The following is a 26,345-nucleotide window of genomic DNA, read 5'->3' on the forward strand; positions in this document are numbered from 1 at the left end:
AGAGATATTCTCAGTAAAATAAGATAGAAAATACACATAAGCAGGCTGTGGGAAAGGAAAGATACTAATGAATTGCCAGTTCTCTTAATCTTTACATTACTTATATAAATTCACAAGTTGATTATTCTCAAAAATTTTATACAAGGAGATTGGTATTTTCTAGCACATTAAAGCAGAGAGAGACCAGTATAAATATGCTTGGAACACGTCTGCATATCTGCAGGAATGAGCACGTGAACAGCCTCCCTCAACGATCTGTGTATTAACCACTCCCACAGTAGCAAATATGGGAAGGATTTCAGGTGCACATTCAGAAAGAATAAGTTTCAGCAGTAATTTAGAAGCTGGAGCAGGCACAGATAAATCATCTGGCATTTTATTTCTAGTAATAATCAGGGCTGTGTCAAAATATGGTTTCTAAATTTGAGAAAGGGAAATTTACAGAAACTGTGTATCAATTAATTTTTTGTTTACATAGGCATACAAGTCATTGGAAGTCACTCAAGCATTTCAGTTAAATATTGAATATTCCCGTGGTCTTCTTAGACAGATGTCCACAGTTAACCTTACTTGAATAAAAGTTCACTATATAAATAACTATATATAAATATCTAATTGGCATTGTAGATGACACCTTACAGATGGATCAGCGCCTTCTTAAAACAATCTTGCAGAATCACATTATAAAAGTGAAAATTGGGCTCAATGAACTATACAATGGACAAGAGCTGGAGACAATTGGAGGAAAACTGCTCAGAGTCTTTGTGTATCGCACAGTAAGTGAATGGGACATTTTAACAACGTAGATTCTATGAAAATGAAGATGTATACAAGAATGAAAGACAAAGTTGAATGAAACTTTCAACATCTACCATTACCACTGTCAGGGAAGATTCTTTAAGCTTTTAAGTTAGGAAAAAAAAAATTGAAAATCCAATCTTTGGTATGGGAATTTTGCATAGAAGGCTCTCTGGCAAAACAATACAAGATTCTGGATTTGTCAATCAATTAGTTATAAGTACATATAATTAGTTTTTAGATCTAAGTAACAAGAGGGAAAACAGAAAATCAAGTTTGGAAATCTTTGCATCCTGCTAACTTACTCCAGATTTTGATATTCTTGCTTTTTCAAGCAATACCAAACTTCCTGGCAAGAACATAAAATTTGATTGTCAGAAATCCAGATAAATATTATTTTTAAACTCAGGAGCCTGTTGGGAAATACACATCCATTTCATTCATTAAATATATTTAAATGTGTATCATTCTGTGAATAGATGCACTTAGGTGTCTCATTTCTCTATTAATCAGGCTGTATGTGTTGAAAATTCATGCATGGTCAGAGGAAGTAAAGAAGGAAGGAATGGTTTTATTCACATCTTCAGACAGATCATCAAGCCAGCAGAAAAAACATTGCATGAAATGCTGAGAAATGATAAGCGTTTTAGGTGAGTAGCATTTTGATAGCACTGAGACCTTCCTACAGATGGTAAGGTAAATATATATAAAGCACAGTTGGTCTGAAAAATAGTCGTGGACCATGTTGAATTTTTGGGATGAAAGAAGGGCAAGAAAGAGGTTATTACCACCTCAAGAAAATACATAAATAAATAAATGTTTTTTACTGCTAGATAGGCAAGAGAGGAGTAAGAGGTCACAAGTTATTGGATGGCACATCCAGAGCTATAAATGCATCAGAGTCTGAAGGTTTAATTAACCAGTAGTACAATTCCATATTAGTGCAGCATGACTGCAGGCTGTATATATACTGTATTCCCAGTGTGTATTTCTGTCCCCTGCCTGCAAGCATGTCAGTCCTCCAGAGAGAGCAAATACCATTGTCATCCTCCCTTCATCTCTTTGATCTGCAGTGTTTTTATTCCATGAATTCTTCTATGATCCAGGCTGCCAAAGTTTTTTTTTATTTTTATTTTTCTAATCCTTTTTTTTTCTCAGTCTGCTACTCTTAAGACAGTCTTTGTTTTTCTCATTTTATCTCCTCCACTGTCTTTATTTCTGGGGAACTGTAGGAGTGTTTGAAGATGGATGTGCTTTCCGAACAAATGAGGGGACTAAGTGCCTGGACTTGAGAATAGCTACTACACTTCAACAGAATGTATTTGTGGTTTGTCTTTTTTAAACAGTGTTTTCCTCAGTCTGGTGAAAGCTGCAGATTTAGATGATGTTCTGTCACGGCCTGGAGGATGGACTCTGTTTGTTCCAACTAATGATGCCTTTAAAGGTTTGACCGATGATGATAAGGATATCTTGATAAGTAAGTAACATACCAATACTACATGTAATAACAAGGGTGAAATTAATGGGAAAGGTAGCAAGTGTGTTTCTTAAACAAAAGATGTCTGATAAACCAGGTAATCTTCTGCAAAGAGCAGGTAATGGGATTTCCCTAAATTAATTCCTTCTTCAGTGATAGAGAAAGTATCTTTTCCGGAATAAAATAAAATATAATAATAAAATATATAAAAATATATTAAAAAATCCAACCTTAATTTAAATTTAACCTCATTTGTTGATTCCAAAGTGTAATTACATTCCAAGTTAAAATCTGCATTCATTTAATTAACTTCAACTTGTATAACAACATTCAGAGTTGCTTTAGATATATCAAACTGCAGAGTCTCATCAAATTTCTGTTCTTTGTGTAGATACTTACTGTAACCATCACATTATAAAAAAAATGTAGTATTGAATTTCCATTCCTGTCCTGTCCTTTCCTTTCCTGTCTTTTCCCTTCTCTGCGTCCACCCAGTTATATGTAGCATCACTTGTACTACAAAAAAAAAAGATCCTGAATACATATAAATTCCAGTTTATGCCATTACATCTTTAAGCTTTCGAATTGTGTAGATTTTTCTCAACATTTAACATTTCATTTTTGTAAAATGAAGCACACCGACAACTTTAAACTCTTTTACAGAATTCCTCACTAGAGGGTTAGACTGTGGCCACCACACTATAAATATTTTTAGTTTATTTGAGGGTAACATGAATCTGTTTTGTCACACAGCTGTGGGAAGAGCTGTCACCTTGAATCCTACATCCAGAAAGGTAGTCACATTTTTTGCTTCTGCTCTGTTCAGACCAAAGTTCAAAGATATGAAGCCAAATCCCATGAATCCTTAATGGCTTCAAAGAGTCCATCTCAGAGCAGCTTTCCTAGCATAACTCAGCTCTTAAAACTTAAGCTCACAATCTCAGCTCACAAACCTTAACTCACTAATGAGGCACTGTTAATTTGAATTCTCTCTTAGCCATATAAAGTTATGATTGTGGTATAAATTATCTTCCAGTGTGCTCTGTGTGCTATGTTTCTAGTCATCAACGGTAAATTAACAGATAACATAAATGACCAACATTAGATAGCTATAAAATCAAATGAAGCTCATCTCAGGGCTGTGAACTGAAGTAACTAGATAAACATTATAGTTCAATTTTTGTCTTTAGGACTCTATTTTCTTGAGAAAGAAAAAAAAGAAATTGAGTTTATCAGGCCTATTGTTTTGTGTCTTCAGTTCACAACTTGATGTACCGCCTCTGTCATTTTGGATTATTCCTACAGTCCAGGATACAACTATATTTGATGTTCATCTTTTCAAGGGCTTTTATGAGCTGGCTTTTCCTATCATTGTGACATAGTTTCTACTTACTTCTTTTGGCAGCTGAAATTTTGATTTTTACCCTCTTTTTTTTTTAATATCAGATTGCTTTTTGGAATTTTATCCTAGCTTTCTTTTAAGACATAATATCATTTTCTCTGTAAAAATTAAGCTTTTAAATATGTATTTTATTTTCCCAAATAATTTATAAAAATATTTATCCGTAATAAGGACTAAAACCAAAAGTTGTTTATAACCACTGGCCATTGTGACAAAGAACAAGGGAAATTTGATTGTGAAACCAGCTTTTTCAAATGGCTGCATTTAGACTTATATGATGCTGTCTATGAATAAAGCAGTCACAAAAACTCAGCACTAATTTTAGTAGGTGAAAAGGATCATTTAATTGAACTTTTTTAGTAAAGTGAATTGCACTGATATTGGCAGAGTCAGAAAAAGGAAAATGTTCTGAGAGACACTAGAGAACAATTATAACCACACGGTATTTTCATTGCCATTTCATCAAGGTTGAAACTCTTGGAAAGAAAAATCTATGTCAACATGTAATACTAAAAAAGAACATGCAATGGAATGGTCAATTTTCTACATAATAGCAAGAACTTGTGTTTTAAAACTGCTCTGCTTGGTACCCTGTCTCCTAGTCAGTTTGTGAATATTCCTACAGCTCATCCAAGACTCTGATCCTCTGTGGATGCAGAGCTCCAGGGAGCCCTGCCATGAGTCTAACTTGGACTCCAGAATCCATTTGCTTTGTTAGTCCTTTTCTAGTCATTTTTAGTGGCTTTTTCTTCCAAAATAGGAATTAAACCAAACTGAAATATAGAAATCACACTCACAATAGGGTCGTTTCCGCTTTCTCAACTTCTCTTCCTCTCAGTTTGACTGCAAGAATAGTCAAGACCAGTATCCCAGACGATCTTCTTCTGTTCTTCCTGCAACTTTGTCCTGCCTGAGATGGGAAAATATGTATCGAGAGAGTTGTCATTTATCCTCATTCATCTCAGAAGGGAGTTGCCCAAGTGAATAGTTATATTAATTTCTCTGCCAGCAGTTAGCTATGGTTCCCTTTAATTGAAATGATGTTAAGGTTGCAGTTTGTCTAGTAGCTTGGTGATACTTAATGCTGAAGACTGATTAATGGTCCTGAAATTATTGTGTTTACAGAGCATAATTAGAAAAGGAGTCAAAAATTCTGATTAGAGGGGCAAGCAAAGAAAAGCAAACAATACCGAATAATAAGAAAATACTGTTCTTTTATATAGTAGTTCTCTTAGCATGTTTATAATTATGCTGAATCCCTTTTGGCATAAGATTGTTAAAATTATGATAATGGGAAAAAAGAGAATCTTTTTCTTGAAAAAGATTCAATATATTTGTATTTCTGTTAGTTTCATTCATACAGTGCTTAATTCTGTCTTTATAACGTTTGGGAATCCTTAGTATTTCCCAAAAAGAACTATCTAGTACAATTTAGTTTTTATGTCTTGCTTTATTTATTTATTCATTACTTGTATTCCTTATTTTTCTTTTTACATAGGAGACAAAAATGCTCTCAGAAACATTCTCCTTTACCACTTGACACAAGGAGTTTTCATTGGAAGTGGCTTTGAGCCTGGTGTGACAAACATTCTTAAAACTATCCAAGGAGGGAAGCTCTACTTGAAAACAGTTAAGTGTTGAAAAAAGTCTTCCTGACACAACCTTGTAATGGAGATTTGACATTCAGTGTCTGCAATTTGATATTCTGTCTGCAGTTTGACATTGAAGAGTGGGATGCATATATCTGAAAGAAATATTAAGGGTTTCAGTTTGTTTTTTAATGTCTCTGAAAATATGTGTTCTTTACCAGGTGAATGATACTCTTCTGGTTAATGAACTGAAATCAAGAGAATCTGATCTCATGGCAACCAATGGTGTCATTCATGTTATTGATAAACTTCTGTATCCAGCAGGTGTGTATTAGTTCATTGAATTTACATACATTTCTGAATCTGTCTACATGTTATGTAGGTTCAAGAACTTTAAAAAGATCCTTACTTTAAAGAGACAATTCCCATGTGAAATAGGAAATAGAAAATTTACATCATTGCTCATTTTATGCCATGTGTGAAACCATGGCAACTCTTGTAAATTTTGTGAAAGTCAAATATATGGAAGACAAGCTGCTTTGGGCTATTTTTGCCCCAATATAGAAGAATTTATATGTACACATAACACTCATATATGTACACATATGAGTGTGAGTTTATGAGATTGTTTTACATTGCATTATCAGTGAAAAAGTGAATACAGATGTATGTTTCCTCTTACATACCTGTTTCTTTTCTTAGACCTGCCTGTTGGAAATGATCAGTTGCTCACAATCCTGAAGAAGTTGATCAAGTACATACAAATCAAGGTACTTTTTAAATGATGATCCCATTGTTCTTTTGGCAAGATCTATGAAACCTAGTACATTAATCTAAAATGCTTCTTAGGCTCTCTGTTTCTTCAGCAGGCAACACACCTAGTAGCTCCCAGTTACCCGTGTAATTTGGATGATACACTGCACTCAACAGTTAGAACTTACATTTTTCAAAGCCACATAATTGTAGAACATTTGCATATGGGCAACACCAGTGTGAACTGGCCTAAATCCATTCTTTGCTTCAGATACACTTTACCACTCCAGCAGCATAAGTCACTTCCAAACCCTTGAGGCAATCCCTTTTTGAGGGAAATATAAAATAGATCAATTACTGTGCAATTTAACCCATTAGCTTAAATGACTCTAGATTATAAAGAAGCACCCTTGTTTATCTCAGTTACATACCCTTTTGAGCTTACATTATCTTTCAAACATGAATGAAAGAACCTAGTGAAATAGCATAACCTAACTTGTAGGTCAGTGAAGCAGTGAATTCTATGCACAATCATTAGAAAATGAGAACACAAGTGCTGTTTCAAATTTTGAAATTACTTTTTTGTATTTATAGTTTGTTCGTGACAGTACCTTCAAAGAGATTCCACTGACATTTTACAGTAAGTTCATTTTATATATTTCCAGATAGGTTTACGATTGATTTATAAATGTTGTCAGTTCCAATCTGAATTGTAGATCTATTTCTAATCATAAAGAAAGCAATTTATGGTGAAGTAAAGTGGGCCAAGGAACTACAGGAAAAGACTCAAAGAAGGTTTTTGGTTGTTGTGCTACTGTATGTATTTTTTCCCTTTCCAGATTCTCAACAGGGAACTAAAGTAAGCTGTTTCTACTCTTTGGGATAGGCAAGATACATATGGGAAAAACTTTTTTTTTTCAGGTTTTAGACGAGGTTCAGTGCTCGGTGCAGAGCAGTTGTACTGCCTCACAGACTCTCCTGGATTGACCAAAATATGCACTGAGTTGCTTTCTTTTTCATAAATGTTTCCAGAGGAGCAAAGTGTACCTTTTCCACCTGTTTTCTATACATGCATATATAGGTTTTGTATGGGGGGTAGTTGCTTCAGCCTTTTCCTCTATAAGGAGTAAAAGCCCTCTGTTTACCAGGTGCATTCCCCAATGAAACAAACAGAGTAAAATTCAAGTTTAAGATACACCAGGGAATTATACAGATATTTATGCAGGGAATTGTACAAGCCATTATTATTATGTATCTTACATTATCATGGATTTCAGTACCTCTGGGTTTCATGAGGTATAAACAAAGGAAAATAGCACATCAATAGACTGTCTGCACATAACTTGTGTATACAGCACCATTTAGCAAACATAACTGAGATTCCTACTCTACAGCCTTTTGATTTACTTTGTCTTCCATTCATATCTGTGACTTTATTTACTTCTTTATGACCAGACCTAATTTAACTGATCATTACCATAAAGAAAATGTAAGAATGGAATGGTTTATATTCCATTTTCTATAATTTCAGAAATTAACATAATTGAAAGCAACGTCCAGCCCAAGATCGGAAAGGAAGGTAAATGGGGCCCTTCCAATATATATTTCTGTATATGTTCATATAGCTATACATATACAGAACAGATATTGCATTTATTTCTTTAACAGAATGTATTTTTTTTACATAACAACTCCAGGTTGTTCCGTACTTTGCCGGAAAAGCAAAGATACAAATATTGCAATTAGAACTGGCTGAAATATTTTGTATTTAAAGATTTCCCATGCTTGCTCTCCCCAACTGGATTTATTTTATTGAAATATATATATATATATATATATATATACATGGACATTTTTAAGATGCATTTTTTAAAATAATAATTTTTTTCCCAAAGAATTTATTTATAGTGCCCCAAATAATACTATATTTTCTATAAAGTATATAGAAAGTTGGAGTTTATAATTAAAGCATTTCCAATGTTTTTGTATTAAAATAGTTATTTTTTTAAAAAAAAATGAAGCAAAATTGTTATACATTAAAGTTAAAAACAAACAAAAACCAAGAAGAACAAGAACAAACAAACCGTTAATTTCTCTACAATTTTCAGTCAGTTGTAAATGCCAATATCTGTCAGATGCCTGGAAAGGACAGTTAACCAAACTTTCTTTTCAGTTTCTCTGTGGTCAAAGTATGAGTTAAAGATTAGCTGTGAGATTGAAGAGAACAAAAAGTTGGGCTGGGACTGTAGAAGACTTGTGATTCACATCTTAAGTAAAACAGCATTAGTTTCACTAGACCAATGTCACCACTTATGCGCTCCAGTTTTCCTCTGAAATGAAAATGATAAAAAAGAATCTGGTAAAGTTCAACTGAGAACCAAGGCACTTGAAAATATTTTGCAGATATTTTATCCAAACTGATTAAACGTTGTTTCTGTGAGGACTTTCTCCCAGCAGATATGGCATGAGCTTTCTCGTTCTACAGTTTGTCTGTGTTTTGTTTAACCTAGCACTAGATACTATCTTATATTTATTATATATAGCCTTGCTGCCTAGTCTCCAGCATGAAATCAGAGCTACAAAACAATAAAAATTAGCAGATTATTCCACATGATAAATTATTCAAGATATTTTAGAAGTGTTTACAAGATGAAGATGAATCACTTTCTGGAGGTACCTGTTCTTCTAGGTTAAATCCAGAGACAGGGCAGACAGTTTAGGCAATTTTCATAAAATTTGGAAGATAAGAAAAAATGATAAATGACTGTCTGAGCTATATGTTTGTATATATCTGTACAAATGTACAACTAAGCATTCTTCACTAAAGAGGAAAAAAAAAGTTTTATGTGTTAGTGAGCACTGAAGAGTCACTCCTTACTACTGCCAGTACAGTACTTCTGCTTTGGGACCCTGTCCAAAGAATGATCTCTAGCCAGCACAGTCTTCCTGCTGATGACTCAGAAATAATCCTAATAATGCCAATTTAGGCCCTTCTGAGCTTGCTAGCAGTAACAGTAGTGATTGGCAGCTCCCATCAAGACCACATTGTCTGTATAAAAAAATCTGGTAACTTTACATGTTAATCTTTGCAACATACTTCAAGAAGTTCCAGCAGATCATGATGGGAGATCTCATTAAAATAAAATAAATCCCAAGTCTTTTTAGAGGCTGATATCTACTTGAGTTGTGCTTCATTGCCCATACACAGACAAGTTCAAAGAGATCTCAACAGTTAAATCTGTCTGAAACCCAAAACTTAGTGTATTGAATGTTTAAAAGATTGATCCTTGACTAGGAAATACAGGAAAATACAGGTTCTTCATGCATCTACTGTGTAAGTCACATAGGAAGGTAAAATAAATTAGAAGTTTGTTTTGTTTTGTGAAGGATTTATAAACATGAATAAATATCTTTGACATTTTTTTCACTAATATTGATAATTTCTCTCAAAGTATGTTGGTATTTAATATCTCAACATACAAAATTACCTCTGAATTTGGAACAGAAGCAACCCAGTGAGTCTTTTAAGATTGCTTCTTTACAAAATTTATGAAAGTTTTTCTATCAGACTCCTTAGAAAATAAAAGAGAAGGCAATAGTTCAGCTGTTTAAAACTGAGAGTAGATTGAGTTCTGTGATAACTGGGAATCATTATGGTCCTATCATATCATCACAGCTGCAGCAAATGAATTAATTATTTAGTTCTAAGATCTAACCTATACAATCATCTTCTGCTGCAAAAGCAAACAAAAATGTATACTTTGATTTATTACTATTGAAGGACACTAGTAAACCTCAATCTCTCTCAGCAATTCAATCCCAGGCATATACATTCAAAAGCTGTGGAATACCGTAAATATTTTTGTTTATTTGTAACATGTTGTTTTTTCTTTGTGTCACAGACCCATCTATTACACAGTTCACTAAATTAATTGAAGGGGAACCTGAGTTCAAAGTAGTCAGGGAAGGGGAGACAATAACTAAAGTGATACATGGAGGTTGGTATGCTTTCAGCAACTCAATTTGCATTAGTTAAAATCTGAAATACAAATTGTTCCTGGACTGTTTTTACTTGAATGTAGGTGGTTTCTGTGGTATGTTAGACAATTTACTTATTTTTAACAGGACTTTCTGGAATTATGGTATTTTTTTTATTTTTTAATTTTTATTTTTTCCTTAGCTGTACCTAATATCTACAGTCAAGACAGTGTTAGAAATGTTCTGCATGCTGACATAATGTCTGTCTCAGTTTTTTGCTGGTTGTTTTCCTGCAGTCAAAAATTCAGGATGTGATTCTTGTGATAGAAAGGCAGCATTATTGGAAAAATAAATCAACTTTTTTTTGCCTGTTTTGCTAGGAGCTTTAAGGATTTCATATCTAGGGTGCTTTCAGAGAAAATAGCATGTAGTCATATTAAATTTGGGACAAACAACTCCTGATCTAATCTTAGCATTTTTATTTTTTCTTAAAATATTCTGTGGTCATTCCTTGTGTGCTTCCTTAAGTTCTGGTGTCTCAAAACCAGCAAGTATAACACTGCTAATCACTTTATTAATATCTTCAATTTAAAAATCCTTGTAGAACCAATTATTAAAACATACACCAAAATCATTGATGGGCGACCTGTGGAAGTAACAGAGAAAAAAGTAACAGAAGAAAGAATTATTCAAGGTAATTCATGTTGAGTGAAGTTCTCCATTACATACAAAAGTAGAACTTCTTAAGTCCTGTCTAAATGCTTAAACTGCATTTCCTGAAGAGGTGAATTTTCCTCCTACTACTTCCCACTGCTATGTATAGCTCAGATTTTCACTGTCTGCTACACATACACATATAGAATTATATATGTCTGATACATATACATATGTATACCATTTCAGGCTAAGACTGTTCTTTTGCATTTTTCTGTCTGTTTTATTTTAGATTTATATATATATATATATATATATATATTTTTCGGTGCATGTGAATTTTTAGGTTACTTGTATAGTATCTCTGCATGTAGGGTTAATTTGACCAACACTAGCCCTTCAGTGTGTAGATATCTATTTTTGTATATTTTTCCAGGCTTTCTTGAAACTCAGTTCAGAAAAAAAAATATGTAGTAATAATAATAAAAATACTTTGTTTCTTTTTAAGGCGAGACTATCTTGTTCTGACATCCACAAGGCAGACATTTGTTTCATGCTAATGTAGAACAAAATTAATGAGCATCTGTCCCTTTAACTTTTTTATACAGTAGTTTTCAATTGTCCTTGGCCAATTTCAGTTGCATTTGACCTACTATGAAGACTTTTATGTTTAAAAATCCTGGAAAATTTACAGAAATTGAAATGAGTAGATTGAGGCATATTTAAACAGTCACAAATTCCCTGCTAACACATTTGATTCCCTTGGATAAATACTATCTTGTACACTGTAGTTAAAATACTGTCTGCAAGAACAGTTGCAAGGGAGAGACAGTGTTACAGAAATATTGACTTAGCAGAAAGTCTTTGTATTGAGTTTATCTTGAAAAAATAAAATTAAGTCATTCAAGCAAAATAGAAATATGAAACAGGCAAGTTATTCTCATGCAACTATTTACTACAGTGAAAGCAACTGAATGAAATAAGAGTGAAAAAGATAGCAGTAGCTTCTGAATAAATCAGGGATAATTTTTCAAATCAGAAAATTTCTGGGAGAGAAAATACTATTTTCTCATTTCTGAAGTGCAAGTTTCAATAATAGCCCTCATGAAATAGTCATTATCATGTAGATGATGCCAGCATTCCAGACCTGAAATTTCCTTCTCTCTGTAATAGAAACTGATAAAGAATTTCTGTGCTAAACTCTCAAATGACTCATAGCTGTTACAACATTAATAACATCTTTTACAACAGTGGATCTAGACCATTTTACACTGAGGAAATACCTGATCTGTGACCTAATACAACAAAACTATTAAAACTGTGAGCAGATGTTTACTATGTCAAATTTGCCTACCTACTTGTCTGAACAGTTCTAAGCTACTCATAGTCCTCTTTCATTTCAGTTTAGGACACAGTGAAAGATAAAACAAACAAACAAAAAAAAATAAAAAAAATAAAAGCAGATTAAAGCATGTTAAAACAGAATCATCATAAGGGCTACATTGAGAAAAAAAAAAAAAAAAGAAAAAAAGCAATAGTGCTATATTGTTATAGCACTAGTGCTATATATATACTATATATATATACTATATATATATACTATATATATATACTATAGTGCTAATAGTGCTTAAGTCATTGTTTGTTTGTTTTAAAAAAAAATCTTTGTTCTAGGTCCTGAAATAAAATATACCAGAATTACTGCAGGTGGTTCAGATAATGAAGAAAAATTAAAGAAATTTCTTGAAGAAGGTTAGTATCCTTGTTTTCTTTTCTTCTTTAAAAACAGACAATCAAAAAGAAACTATGACAACAATTGTTTTCTGTCAATCAATTTTTTTGCCATAACCTGTATCCTATCAGAGGTTACCAAGGTGACCAAATTTATTGAAGGTGATGGTCATTTACTCGAAGATGAGGAAATCAAAAGACTTCTGCAGGGAGGTAATTCAGTGTATTACAACTAACCTTGTTGTAACAGGTTATGATAACTGAAACCTCTCTCAGATTTGTCTAGCTCAACATTTTAAAGACTGATCTACCAGAAATGAAACTTCAAATGAAAAAATAAAGTAAAAATAATGACATATAGGAAATGCCAGATGCACATAAAAAGAAAACAAGTGCCAAAGTTTGATTAATTTGGTATGATATCAGTCATGACAAATAGATAAAAATTTAATTGTTTTCTCAGTCTTTAAAAAGTTATCTAATTAAAACCCAGGGGAGCAATGAAGATTTATTCCACTAGCTGTGAACCCTTTTACTCAGCAAATTTAAATCTGTGAAAAACATTTATGAAATAGAAAATATTGTAATAGACCAAATTCACCTTACTTATTGGTCATGCAGAAATGAATATTCATTGCCCTCAAGTTAATAATTAAAGGCATGTTTAGCATCCCTCTTTCAAAGCTTACAGGTGACGGATATCAAGGCATTAACCTCAACTCTTTTCAAATATAATGTTCCAAAGAATGGTTTTCTTTCCTTCTTGCTCTCTTAATTCTAACAGTTTTGGCAGTATGTAACCAGTAGCTATAGAAAACTGTTAAACAAACTTGTGCTTATGAAATTAATCTATCTATGAATTTGGAATGTTCTCTGCTTAATGTATAGATTAGAATCACTATCTATAATAGCAATGGGGAATAAAAAAAGAGAATTCAAGTATTGTGCTTTTAGGAAAGCTCAATGTAAAGCTGAATGATGAGAAGCTCAAAATATGCATGGATAAATTAGGCATAAATTAGCTGAATTGAATTCATATTATGTTTGCTCTCTCATAAGTTACTAACTTAAATACTACTTAAGTAGTTCATACTAAGTTCAGCTATGTGTACACAGAACTAAATCTTGTAGCTTTTCACAAGCAGTATTCTGTATATGTAACTTAAACCTCAGAATCACAAGAATTTAGTGATGGCTGAATGTCATAATAGTTTCTTCATCAAACAAATGGTTGATAATGCAGCTGGTTGATAATGCAACTAGTCTTAGAGACAAACCATGATATGGCCATGAATATGACTGTATTTCTCTCCACTATTTTAAGCAATCAAATCTTAGTTTTGCAGACCTTAGCCAGGATTTTTCTGTACTCATTGGAGAGAAATATGATCTAGAGAGTTTTTCATCATATCCTGTCCTAAGTGTGAGAGTTGCCTATTTCAGCAGTGAACATTTAAAAAGAGAGTTGAAAATGAGAAAATATATCAAAAAAAAAAAAAAATCCTCCATCTGTTGGATTATCTTCTAGTGGTCTTAACAAGGCTATAAAGAATGGGAGTAAAATTTATCCAAGAATGTTCAGAATTCTTCAGTTACAGAGATATACAATCAAATAAATATAGTCTCTAAAGATAAATCTTATAGTGATCCTATTATTGTATAGAAAAGTAAGAAATAATTTCTCTGCAGTAAATTTGGAAAAGACAATATTGTCTCTTGAATTCTTGTTATTTTTCCTTGCTATTATATGTTAGTTTGCATAAGCATCCTGCTTTACAGAATGGGAAAAATAGGCAGATTTCCATCTCTTGTTTTAATTTGATTTTTTTTTCTGTCTTTCCCATGATTTATTCAGTCAGATACCCTTGTTTTCTATTATAATATCTTACCATGCTTTCAGCCAATAAAAGCAGATACACACACTGCTTTATGGCTGTTATTGTTAATGGTGATAACACTTTATGGCCCTCTTGTCTACATCAAAATGCTTGTTTTACTGAAAATTTCCTAAGCACTGAGCACTTTCCTGAGCACTGAGTCCAGACACAAATGGATATATTCCCACTGTCTAAAATAAAAGATTTTATATGGGCTATAATTCAACTCATATAATGTCCAGCACTGCTTATTACAATTGGCAGTCTTTGCTGAAACAAACTACAAGCCAAGATTGCAATGAATGACTTCCAGCCCTAAAGAAGGCATCATCTGTGTCAGGGCCAAGAAAATCAGTAGGACTTTACATCATGAATGCCATAGTAGCCTGCATATACCTACACCCCCAAAACAACATTTTTTCCACTGATGGTTCCTTGCACATGAAAAAATGCTATCCCAGATTTAACCCATTTGTTTTTAATGCCTATTGTAGCTGGAACAGAGTACACCAAGGTTACTAAAATAATTGAGGGAGAGCCACAGATTATCGAGAGAGAAATCAAGAAAGTCCATTTGGAAGGTTAGTTTGTCTAAAAATCCAGTATCACTAAGACCTCACTTGTCTGAAGTGATCATTCTAGGTGGGGATTTGTAACTTTTATTCACAAAAATTACTTAGATCTGAAGCCAATATTTTAGCAAGAAGAGTTTTTTGATTGTTTTGGAAAAGAATTATTTCACTGATGTTGCAGAGAAAAATGTTGAGGCTTGTCTTGTGTCTAAAAGTAACTAAAAGATTTGGCAGGCATAGTAGACAAGAGGAAATGTCTAAACCACAAAGCTTAGGTAAAACATATGAAGGAACATGCACTATAAGAATTGCATTTTCTCTAAGCAGCACATCCAGAAGAAGACCACGTGAGTTGCTTTTAACTTGAGTTATTTCTTGTTAGTTTTAATGTGATCTGTCAATGTGATCTGTTGGGGTCTCAACTTGGTAAGAGGAGGGTGGAGGGAATATGATCTCTGGGTATGGGTAAATCTTATGGGGTCTTGGAATTTCTCTCCTGTTATCCTATCTAATAAGGGAAACTCTTGGTTTTGAAAAAGCTGAATGGTGTGGAGGTCCAACATGAGGGGCCAAATACAGTTCAGCCTCAGTTCAGCCTGAGTATATGCCAGGAATTAATTTTTCAAGTTTAACAGTCTTTATTTAATTAATTATTTATTTTTTTTGATGATAGTCTTTATTGCAAGTTAAAAAGTAGTTTTCTTGAAATTCCCTAGTGTTTAATAAATAAATATTTCTACTTTTTGCATTTTGAATTTTATGCCAAATACTGAAGGTATACCACAATTATTTGTAAACTTCAATGTTGGGTAGTACAAGGCATGCAGGGAAATCAAATATTGCTTGAAAATGAGAAAAGAGTATGATTTTCAGCCATGGTGCCTTACACGAAAACATAAAATTTTGGATGGGCCATGTTCTCTCCTTGTTAAAGTAGTGCAGAACTTGCAAATTTCTTTTATATGCCCAGTGTTTCACCTCAGCTGTAATGAAGCCTATATATCAGGGCATTGAGTTTGCATACCCTGTGCCTCAAGATGAAAAGGCAACTGAATATGGCTAGTTAAGCAAATATACAAGTACTTTAAGTCTGTAAAGAAGGAAATATACTACAGTAACATTTCTGTGGGAGAATTCTCTTTAAAGTTTGTGAAGTGTTTTCTCCCCTGATGAGGAGACACTTGGTTTTAAAAATTACATCAAGGTTTGATGAGAAAGAGGAAAAGGTGTCTGTAGTTTCAGAGAGTTGGTCTTCTGGAAAACAGATATATCTCCTAATGAGGGTGGTACCTATACAATGGCCCTTGCTTCTCTGTATCTTTTAAAACAGAGGTTTCTGAGACAATAAGCTGACCTGTAAATGTGGAGTGATACTGTGGGCTTATTGTGCAGTTATATATCAAGGCCCAAGTGCAGCTGGAAATGTGGCTGACATCTTGCAATGGCTGAGATTCAAGTATATCATTTATATATAGTTCTTGAATAAATGTCTATAGTGTGCCCTGCAAGGAAATCTGAACTTCCTCTGCCAAAATCTGAAAATGAATCCTGGGCAGTACATTAACATCATTGCACATCACTGACAGTGTCAGATGGCTTTTGCTGTATGAAGAGCATGGGCAAAATATCCTGGCCCCTGCCTACATCATGCAACCATCCACAAGAGATCAGTATGAATAATTCATAGTAAAATTTAAAAATACTTCTGAAATTTAGGTAAGATTTGACGAAAGAATACAAATTATGGAAATGTGTGAACTGTATTTATTATTAGCATTCATGTTTCAGGTGATCAAGTCAACATACTAATGGATCAGAATCCTTAATTCATGAAAAACCTTAAAAAAAAAATTAAAGAGTTTTAGTTCAATTAGGATATAAAAAATAAATTCTGACTGAAACATTTCTGTTTTCTAGAAGCACCTGTACGGAAAGTACAAGCAAACAAGAGGACACAAGGTAAAACATATATTTAAATATTTTAATTTATATCAAATATGTTTCTCGGATATGTTTAAAGTAAAGGGGAAGGGTGAGGGGTACACAGAAGCTTAAGAAAACAGAGTTCCAAATGGAAGAGTTGCATTTATGCTTTAAAAAAAAAAATACTTGTTAATTAAAAGCCTTATATACTCTTTATATATATGTTTCTATCTGCAAAGAACTTATATTATGTGCTTCGTTCAAGCCATATTTCACAATAGAATAAAGGTATGATATAGTTTAACCTGGCAGGCAGCAAAGCACTACACAGCCATTCACTAACCCTTCCCCCCACAGTGGGATGGGGAGAGAACTGGAAAAAAAAATGTAAAAGCTTGTGGTTTGAAATAAAGACAATTTAATAGGACAGAAATTAAAAAGAAATAAGAGCAACAATAATAATAATGTGTACAAAACCAGTGATGCACAATGCAATTGCTCACCACCTACTGACAGATACCCAGCCCATTCTTCAACAGCGGTCTCCCCCCACCCCGGCCAGCCACCCCATACGAATTGTTCAGTGCGATGCCTTATGGTATGGAATATACCTTTGTCCAGTTTGGGACAGCTGTCCTGATTCTGTCCCCTCCCAGCTGCACTCCATCCTCCTCACTGGTGGGGCGGTGTGAGAAGCTGAAAAGTTCTTGGCTTAGTGTAAGCACTTCTCTGCAACAATTAAAATGTGAGCCTGTTACCAACATGATTTTCATTCAAAATCCCAAAAACATCACCATACCAGCTACTAGGAGAAAAACTAGCTCTATCCTAGATGAAACCAGGACAAGGTGTCAAAGTGAGATCTGATTCTGAAATCTGATACTGTGAAAATGGCACTGTGGGATTCCCCAGTGCAGGGGAATCCCATTCACTGTTTGCTCATCATTTGAATCTATTGAGAAGCTGGGAGATCACTATAATCTCCTACCTGCCAGTATGACAGTGAAAGATTCAGCATCATTCTTTCCTATTCAAGTCTGTTTCACCCTTAAATGCAGTATCTAGCTTAACTATATTACATATAATAGGCTATATAATAATAGGTTTTATATATATATATATATTCTTTTTTTTTTCCCCCAGGGGGATCAGCAAGAAGAAGGACAAGACTAGCTTATTCTTAAAAGCTTTTCAAAATAAAATCCACAGAATTACAAATTAACGGCATGGTCTTTGAGATGAAGAGAAACTGTTCTGAAAAAAAGAACATTAGAAAACAATGTGTTTTGATAACAATGTAAACTGAACCATGAATCCACTAAAAGATGTGAAAATGCAGATGCTCACTACTGGTATAATTTTCACAAGGTGCTGTAATTGCTCTTGATAGTAAGCATTATGCAAGGTGGGATCCTGGAACTGCTAAAGGCACAAACAAAACTTCCATCAACTTCTGTAGAACCAGGATTCCCTTTTAAGCTGGCTAGTAAGTGCTTGCAAGATTGGATTCAAAAATAGCAGGGAACAATGCAGAATGTATTTTTTATTCTTATTTTTATTTCTACTAAATGAGAAATATAAATGAAATTAGATCATTTCTAGGAAAAAAAAATCACTTCAGATGACTTTTAGAATAAGTAATAAAAGGAAATAAGAGTGTTAATGTAGCACTTTCGGTTCAGTAGTATTGTATGTTTTTTGTAAGTCAAAATTCATAGTATTTTTAACATAATATTGACACCAGTAACATTACCTTTTCTAAACAGACAAGTATTATATGTCTAAACAGACAAATGTATCTTTTCTTGTTCTACATCAAATATCCAAATGCCTTCTGGTAACGTGGCTAATGGAAACTCTTAACAAGGGAAACAGAAAATGTTATAAGCTTCCTAAAATGTATTTGAGATCATGCTGACCTTTATTTATATGAAAAATAATTCCTATAGGAATCCTATAACAACATATATACTGAAATTCTTAAATGTTTTCTGACTTTTCCCTAAATATGTCTTTTGATTATTAAAGTGGGTTATAGAAGGGATAATTAAAATGCATGCAAACAGTTATCTCTGCGTGGAAAAAGGTGTTACAAAGCCTAGGTCTGAAAGCTTTTATATCAAAACATGCTTTGCTAATATCTGGTACTAATGTGGAGTTGTCTGTAAATTATGTCATTTTTATAACTCCAGTTTTGTACTCATAAAAATTGTTTGCCTTTATTAATGAAAGTTGGAAAACAATTACTCATGGAGTAAGAAAAAACATGTTCAAAGTGCCTTAATTCTGCAGACCAAAGTTTAAGAGAAGTTATCTGATGTGCTTTTATACTTCTGTTTTGAAAGAAATACTCAATAAACAATTTGTCTAAATGTCCTTGTATTTGTAAATAAATCTTTTTTATGAGAAAGCAAATTGTAAATATTCTTAAAATGTTAGTGTAGTTTTTAGATTAAAAATTTGCCCTCAGAGAAGCAAATTTTCTCACCTAGAACAAATTAATTCTCTAACTGCATCATTCTCCTTAAACAGAATTCAAAAATTCCCTTAATTCAATAATTACATACTGTGAACTCTATCATCTCAATTTCCTTATGAGTGGTAAAGATGCCTGAGTAATGGATTGTTATGTTTTGTAGACTTACTGGGCTGACAGAGTATCTCAATAAGGTGACCCCACTATCTATTGTTAAAGTGCTGTTGTGGTTACAACTGAAACCAGGACACCAAGCCATTCAGTGATTCTGTGCTAGGGGAGGAATGTGTCTGTGCCCTCTGCTACCCAAAAAGGAGAGGCATATCAATGAGAGAAAGACAATCACAGTGTTCCAGGAAATTAGCATGGCGTATATGTCCATGCACCAAGACTATGATAATATACGTTTCATCCATAAGACATTTTAACAGAGTGGCTACATATTGTGACAGGCCAAAAATTGATATCATCATAACAACAACCACTGGGTTTATAGAGAAGGACCTCACAGTTGTCACAGCAACAGACTCTCTTTTAATGTCACTGAAAAAATTAAACCACAAAAACAGTAAGTGGAGACTAATAAGTAAAGGTTTCAATAAAAACAGTTTTTCAGATTAACTTCAGAGCCTAATGTCAGTGGAGAAGACTGAAAATTTTAGAAAATATCTTCTGACCACAATTACTGTTGAAGGAGACTTGAGAGATGATCAAATACCTAAGAAATCAATGATACTCTGTTTCCTATATATTTCTATATTCTGTGTTCAATATCTCTTTTCCAAATTGATCTTTAAGTGGCTAAGAGATTCATAAAATTAATATATGACTGACATCCACATGCATGTCTTCCCATTCTCTGATACACATCCCCATCAATGTACCCTACCCATTCAGAACATGACTACATTAAACCAATGAAAGAAGACCTAAAAACAGGAGGAAAAAAATGTTAATAGCATCTGATTCTTCCTTTATATGAAGCAGTAAACATCTCATTCACCCTTTTTCTCAGCCTTTGAACAGGAGTATTACAATATACAGACTGATTTTTACATCACATGGGTATCAGCATCAAATTTCTTATACTACATTTTCCTGTCAGGGTTCACATTTTTAAGATTAAGTAATATCCTGTCAACCTTGGTACTGGGTGAGAAGAGTAAGTTTTCCTGTTCCTGGCTTTGGGTTAAATCTTGCTCTCTTACTCTTTTGCTACATCTTTTAAGATAATTAAAATTACCTGGGGTAACATGTCATTGCTCTCACCAATGACCAGTTATCCAGCAACCTCTCGATACAACTGTAGGAACTCTAGTAGTATAGGCAAATGCAATATTTGTACAAAATGAAACAGAACAAAACTCTCCATTACTCCAGGCCCCCAAGAAATATATCCCAAAATGTTGCAAAATCAGAAATGACAAGTCTGAAATTTTAAAATAAGTTGAAATATGTCATCTCTGATGTTCTTCTATAGCAATATTTGAGTAACTATTTTCATTAGTGCATTTAAAAGTCTATTTCAGCCATGTGTATTCAATGTTTTATTTTTCATTGTTTTTGAAAGACTAATGTGACATTTCATACAAACTCCATACTTTATGCACCATGAACAATTATTTTTAAAAAGACAAAAAATCGTCAAAAATCTTAATATTTAAAAATATTAATCTCATATTTTGTAAAGAAATAGGGTTTACATTTTCTCAGAGGTTCTGTATTTCAATTAAATGATGTTTGTGTGAAATTGAGACTTTTGATTTTAGCTATTTTCCCAAAAAAATGCAGCAGTTTTTGAGAGAACACCAGACAGAATATTTTCAAGTTATACATTGAATTTAAGAAAAGATAAAATACTATTTACAGCAATGTTGTGTAGGTACTGTTGCATTCTTCTTTCAGACTCTCAGAGTGGTTAACAACTAGTATCAATCAAAGAAACGTAATGTAAATGTCTCAGTTTTACAGATGGAAGCAGTCACAGAAAATAAATAGATAGATAGATAGATAGATAGATAGATAGATAGATAGATAGATAATAAATAAATAGCCCTCTCTAGAATTCCTGTTCATTTCACTGTTTTCTAGATCACACATCTTGTCTGGTTTTCTCATCACTAGCTAACATTAATAAAAAAAATGACATCCTGTTACTCTGATGGTGGTACTTTGTGTGGTATGACAGCAGCTAGGTAGGTCTACTACAAAATATCACGTTCTCAAGAAGGCATCCACTTGAATGTACACATGCTTCATTTGGAGACTGGGAAGCTGTTTATTTTGTTCTTCCAGGTAGCCTAGAGAACAATCCAGAGCAGAATCCAACCTCCTCAAGTACATATAGCCAGCAACTTTATAGCCAGCTTTTATAGCCAGCAAATTTTCTCAAGTTCTTTGCCAGTGGATATCAGGCAAACATTAAATACCTCCACATGCCACTCAACATAAGAAATACTCTCATATATATATTAACTAGGGAAGGGAAATATTACAGTAGGGCCTCCCCATTGTAATTGGATTGTGTGTGCTGTAGAAAGTATTTTTGATACTCATGATAGCACAGGGCTTCTTGTTCAGTTATTTAAAAAAGGTCTCAATTTCTCTTCTGCATAAGCCACAGGAGTGAAGATTTCAGAAGCTGGCATTCTTCCTGTCACTTTTATCAAAATGTACGTTTTTCATAATATGTCAAGAAAATGCAAGTATGACAGCATAAAGGCTTGCCAATATTTGAGGTGTTGTTTTTTTCAGTATAGCAAGAACAAAATATATAAAAAATGTTCACATCTTCACTTTACCTCTATTTTAACCAGTATTAAATAAAAATTCGGTTATATATGAGTTTTGTGTTTAACTGCTAGCAAAGAAGAGGAAATATTAACTACAGATTATACATGGGGAAGAGGACAATTCCTTATGGTAAAAGTAGTTAATAAAATAATATCAAGATGATACTACACCATGGGGAACAAAGCATATTAAAGACTGAAAGTTTTTATTCAATAGCTTTTGCAGTCTCCTTTACAGCTGTAGTAATTTATTCCCAATGTCATAGCACATGAAAATATTTATTTTCTTTCTGCTTTAAATGTCATCCTTTAAAGACCACAAAGCTCAAGCTTTCTGTTATGGATTTCTTCATCATTAAACAAAAGTTACAGCTCAGAGGAATGATGTCAGCACTAACACTTTGGATCATAAAGTTCCCTCATCTTCATGAGTTTCATAATCTGGTATTGACAGTTGGAGTCACTAACAGTTATATAATGCAGTATTATACATATTCAGAGAAATCTAGTAGGACATCTTCATGTGAAGCCCAAGCTGATGTAAATGAGACATTAAAGTAGAAAAGTAAGAGATTATATTTTTAAGGTCAGCATTCTTAGAAGGTTATATCAAGAAAAAGGTTTGTGCTTTCCTGTAGTATACTGAAATGGCACAGAAAAATTGTCCAGGAATAAAATCTAAAGAGACGAGAACTTAATTTGAATCAATGAAATTAACATGCTGTAAATTACTGTCCATCCTCTATGCTATGATAGCTTGCATGACTTTAGACAGCTTCACTTGCAAAGTAAAACATGCCATGGGTCTGGTAAAGTCTCTCTCTTACACTGCTCTCTGCTGACTGCAGCCGCTGCAGGGAGTGTAAGTTCCACCCTCCCCAGTCCTGTCATCTCTTCACCTCCGTGTAGCAGGGAAATAGGGCAGCTGAAGATCTAGCCCACCATATTTCAAAGATATGTGGTACCACCCAGTATTTTTGGTTTTACAGTACCACGTAAGGTGTTGGGTTTTGCACTCCTACTTCCCTTTCTGGTCTGATGCATCTCTTGCATGCTCAGATTCCTTAACTTTTGGCTATACGTTACATATCTGTACTGCTAAACAAAATCCCAAAATCAGAAACAGAGAATTTGCTCTTACAATTATATAAACTGGCACATGCAGTCTGTATCCACACTGCGCAGCATTTTGCCCTCAGCTTCTTTTACTACTTGGTGTTCCTGTGACCTAATTTTCTTGAGAGAAAGGGGGAATTTTTAACTCCGTTTTAGAGTGTGTAAAATAAGATGGTACACTGAGGATTGTGTCTTTACATGACAATGAAAATTTCCATTGTATGGATTGTGGTAAAATGTACAGGAGTTAACTGAGAATGCAAAGCCTGCTGGGGCAGGGTTAGAGGGAGAGAGAAAGCCACATCAGTGCAGTCTTCTCTATGCTGTTGGAACGTTTCCTGGAACCTGTTCTTCACAGATTAATGCATGGGATTGGCTCAAAAAGTGCAAAATGGCATGGGCCAAAACCATGCTAAGAAGTGCTCTAACAGCAAACTATTGTGTCCAGTGCTTCACTTAATTCCTATATCCTCTTTATAGTACAGATGTAGCAATGGACTGAAATAATTGGAACTGGATTTTGTTATACATTTTTATATAATATATCTCACACTTAACTCCAGCTGAGCTGTTTTAAATTAGTTGCTATAATATTTAAATTGAAGTAGAAAAAAAAAAAATGGAGGGGAAAGGGAAAGGGAAAGGGAAAGGGAAAGGGAATGGGAGGGGAGAGGAGGGGAGGAAGGCTGAATGTCCTTCTCTGCAGAGCTGCCTTCCAGCCAGTTAGCCCACAGCCTGTTCTGGATTTCTGGATTATTCTTCCCCAGCGGCAGGACTTGGCTTTTGCCTTTTTTGAACTTCACAGGAACCCTATCAGACAGTTTCTCTTCTGAATGGCAGAACACCCATCTGGTATATTGATAAATCCTTTTGTTGTTGTTGCTGTTGTTGTTGTTGTTGTTGTTGTTGTTGTTGTTGTTGTTGTCGTCATCTCTGCAAACTTGCAGGGTGCAGGATATACTCCACCCCATTGTCCAAGCTGTTAAACAATATTGGGCCCAGTACTGACTGCTGGGGCACATTTCTGTGAAATAAAAGATGGAATCAGATGTTTAAGCTGTGAAGAATGTTGCTTACTCCATGACTGCTTTATAATCATGCATTTCATTATATCTCCTGCTGATACTTTTTAGAATTGTTTCAGTCATATCTGGTTTGAATCACAGTCAGTTAGCCCTCTAATTGTTAGTCCAATTACCTTTTTATTTTTATTTTTATTATTATTATTATTTTTTCTCACGGAGGAATATTTAACAGTTTTTTTCAGCAGCTTTATTTTCCACAAATAAACATGTGATCTGAGTCAGAGCCACACTGAAGCCATGTGATGTGAATGTGATATTAAACACAATTAAAACAGTATGTTTATTAAGTGAGAAAAATACATCAATGCAAAAAGTACTGTCAAGAGATGGGGAGATTTTCATGGTCACAGTCAGGAGTTACTTGAGATATGGTTTACATAAGTTTACCCCAGGCTCTTCAGGCTGTTGACTGTACTGTGAATGATGTCCAAGAGACCTCTTACAGTCCTCACTGTCCCTGCAGACCCCCAGAGCTAAGGTGCCTGCCTATCACTGTCAGTCTGACACCACTGATCTATCATAATCTGGCAAATCCAGCCCCTGCAATTCTTAGCAGCAAGTAGAGATCCACTTTTCTACAGACTCCTACATCCATTCCTCTGAAGAACTTAACAGCACTTGTGTCTGTCTTTTGTAAACACTTTCATTACAAAGTGCCCACATAGCAGTGGAAGATGTAGATGCAGTGGTAACTGAGACTGCCAAGCCTCCCTGCTCTGCTCCACTGTAGAAGGAAGCAGCTATGATCTAATTTGGAAAGACTGCTCTTTCCAGTGAAGGTGGAAGGACAACTCATTTCTTGATCCCAGATTGTTAGACACAGGAAATACAGTAAGTACAAATTTTAAACAGGAATGCTGGCAAAAGAACATTTGAAAATGAGATACATATTGGTATATTTTTTATTTTATATTTTCATATGAAATTAGCTACAGATAGGCTGGCAATGCCTTTGGGAAATCTTATTCTGTAGTGCTGAGACCTTGGCAAGAGCATGGGACCATGCAATGCACATACCTCCTGTATAAGCCTGCAGAAGCCCCAGAAACATTTCATGTCTCCTGGCATGTGTCTCAAAGATGACTCTACTGAGTCAATACCTGAGCGCTTACTGTGTGCCACCTCCAGTCCTCAGTGAGGACTCTGAAAGCATGAGCCAGAGAGATGTCATGCCACAATCCAAACAGAAGCAGTCTGGAAGAAAACAGCTGTACATCAAGTGTGTATTTATTATTTCTCCAGCTGTAAATCAGACATTACAGATGGGAAAGTCTTACTAGATCATGTTATCAATCTCCTAGCCAAGGCTGGAGTGTTCCCCACTGTTATAGTCAGTAATGCTTTGACCAGACAAGTGGTACCTTCCCACAGACTTTCTCTCACACTAGTCTCAGAGCCTTTTTCCAATATTCTGCTCTCCTTCCTGGCTTAGCTGCCATCAGACTTGGCAGACATATTCCATGAAGGACTCTTTCAGCAGAAAAGACAGCTGGTTTAGCCGTAACAAGGATGAGAATCCCTGTTTCTGTCAGTAATGAACTTGCTCATACTGAAACACCTCTGCAATTGGTAAATATATTATGGTGTTCAACAATCTATTGTCTTTGATTTACTGTGTAGATGGCCTCATAGGTTTGACACTTTATATATATATATATATATTTATATATCTTAATAGTGCTGTAATAGTTTAGGATAGCTCATGAAATCATACAATCACAGAATGGCTGAGATTGGAAGAGACTTCTAGAGGTCATCTGGTCCAATCCCTCTGTTCAAACAGGGATATCTACAGTCCTAAATATACTTAAAGAATCAATTACATTTGTTAAAAAAATCTTATGAGCTGGAAACATCCCTATATAATTTTCCTTTCTTCTCCCTTAATAAAATCTATTCTTCAAACACCAGTGCAATGAGGAATTATTCCATGTAATCATTTTCACTCCTTATAAATCAAGTAGAGTTAGGTCAGCAGAAGTGTGGAAGACTGTAAAATTCAGCATTCTTAGTTTCATCACTGAAAAATTTACTGGTCCTAGTAACCTCGCCCACTGGCAGCCAGGACATTAGGGCTGCCCCAAGAATCAGGCAGTAGAAATCCATTTCAAAGTCCATTTGG

General features: G+C 34.3%; 1 protein-coding gene and 1 long non-coding RNA gene across 11 annotated transcripts in view; one reads left to right on the plus strand and one right to left on the minus strand.

The window, feature by feature from the left end:
• The window catches only part of POSTN (periostin), a 34,776-nt gene extending 15,646 nt beyond the window's left edge, over positions 1 to 19,130 (plus strand). The window contains exons 10-24 of one of the 10 annotated variants that reach the window (XM_035324024.1): positions 628 to 776; positions 1,312 to 1,448; positions 2,145 to 2,275; positions 5,176 to 5,306; positions 5,488 to 5,590; positions 5,969 to 6,036; positions 6,614 to 6,659; positions 7,551 to 7,598; positions 9,922 to 10,017; positions 10,602 to 10,691; positions 12,326 to 12,403; positions 12,515 to 12,595; positions 14,754 to 14,840; positions 16,749 to 16,790; positions 17,898 to 19,130. In XM_035324024.1, the coding sequence (XP_035179915.1) occupies positions 628 to 776; positions 1,312 to 1,448; positions 2,145 to 2,275; positions 5,176 to 5,306; positions 5,488 to 5,590; positions 5,969 to 6,036; positions 6,614 to 6,659; positions 7,551 to 7,598; positions 9,922 to 10,017; positions 10,602 to 10,691; positions 12,326 to 12,403; positions 12,515 to 12,595; positions 14,754 to 14,840; positions 16,749 to 16,790; positions 17,898 to 17,938 (1,328 nt within the window). In that variant the 3' untranslated portion in view covers positions 17,939 to 19,130. Of the gene's footprint in view, positions 1 to 627; positions 777 to 1,311; positions 1,449 to 2,144; positions 2,276 to 5,175; positions 5,307 to 5,487; positions 5,591 to 5,968; positions 6,037 to 6,613; positions 6,660 to 7,550; positions 7,599 to 9,921; positions 10,018 to 10,601; positions 10,692 to 12,325; positions 12,404 to 12,514; positions 12,596 to 14,753; positions 14,841 to 15,158; positions 15,179 to 16,748; positions 16,791 to 17,897 lie in introns of all 10 variants that reach the window. The other 9 variants (XM_035324039.1, XM_035324030.1, XM_035324056.1 and 6 more) reach the window with 9 other exon arrangements.
• Positions 9,196 to 22,861, minus strand: LOC118165808. The gene is made up of 3 exons (XR_004750252.1): positions 22,850 to 22,861; positions 9,562 to 9,821; positions 9,196 to 9,509 (listed from the first exon to the last, which is right to left on the minus strand). It is a non-coding gene; the product is annotated as an uncharacterized LOC118165808 (long non-coding RNA).
• Positions 22,862 to 26,345: the final 3,484 nt, after the last annotated feature.

The sequence above is a fragment of the Oxyura jamaicensis genome, chromosome 1, assembly GCF_011077185.1.
Source record: "Oxyura jamaicensis isolate SHBP4307 breed ruddy duck chromosome 1, BPBGC_Ojam_1.0, whole genome shotgun sequence".
Classification (NCBI taxonomy): domain Eukaryota; kingdom Metazoa; phylum Chordata; class Aves; order Anseriformes; family Anatidae; genus Oxyura; species Oxyura jamaicensis.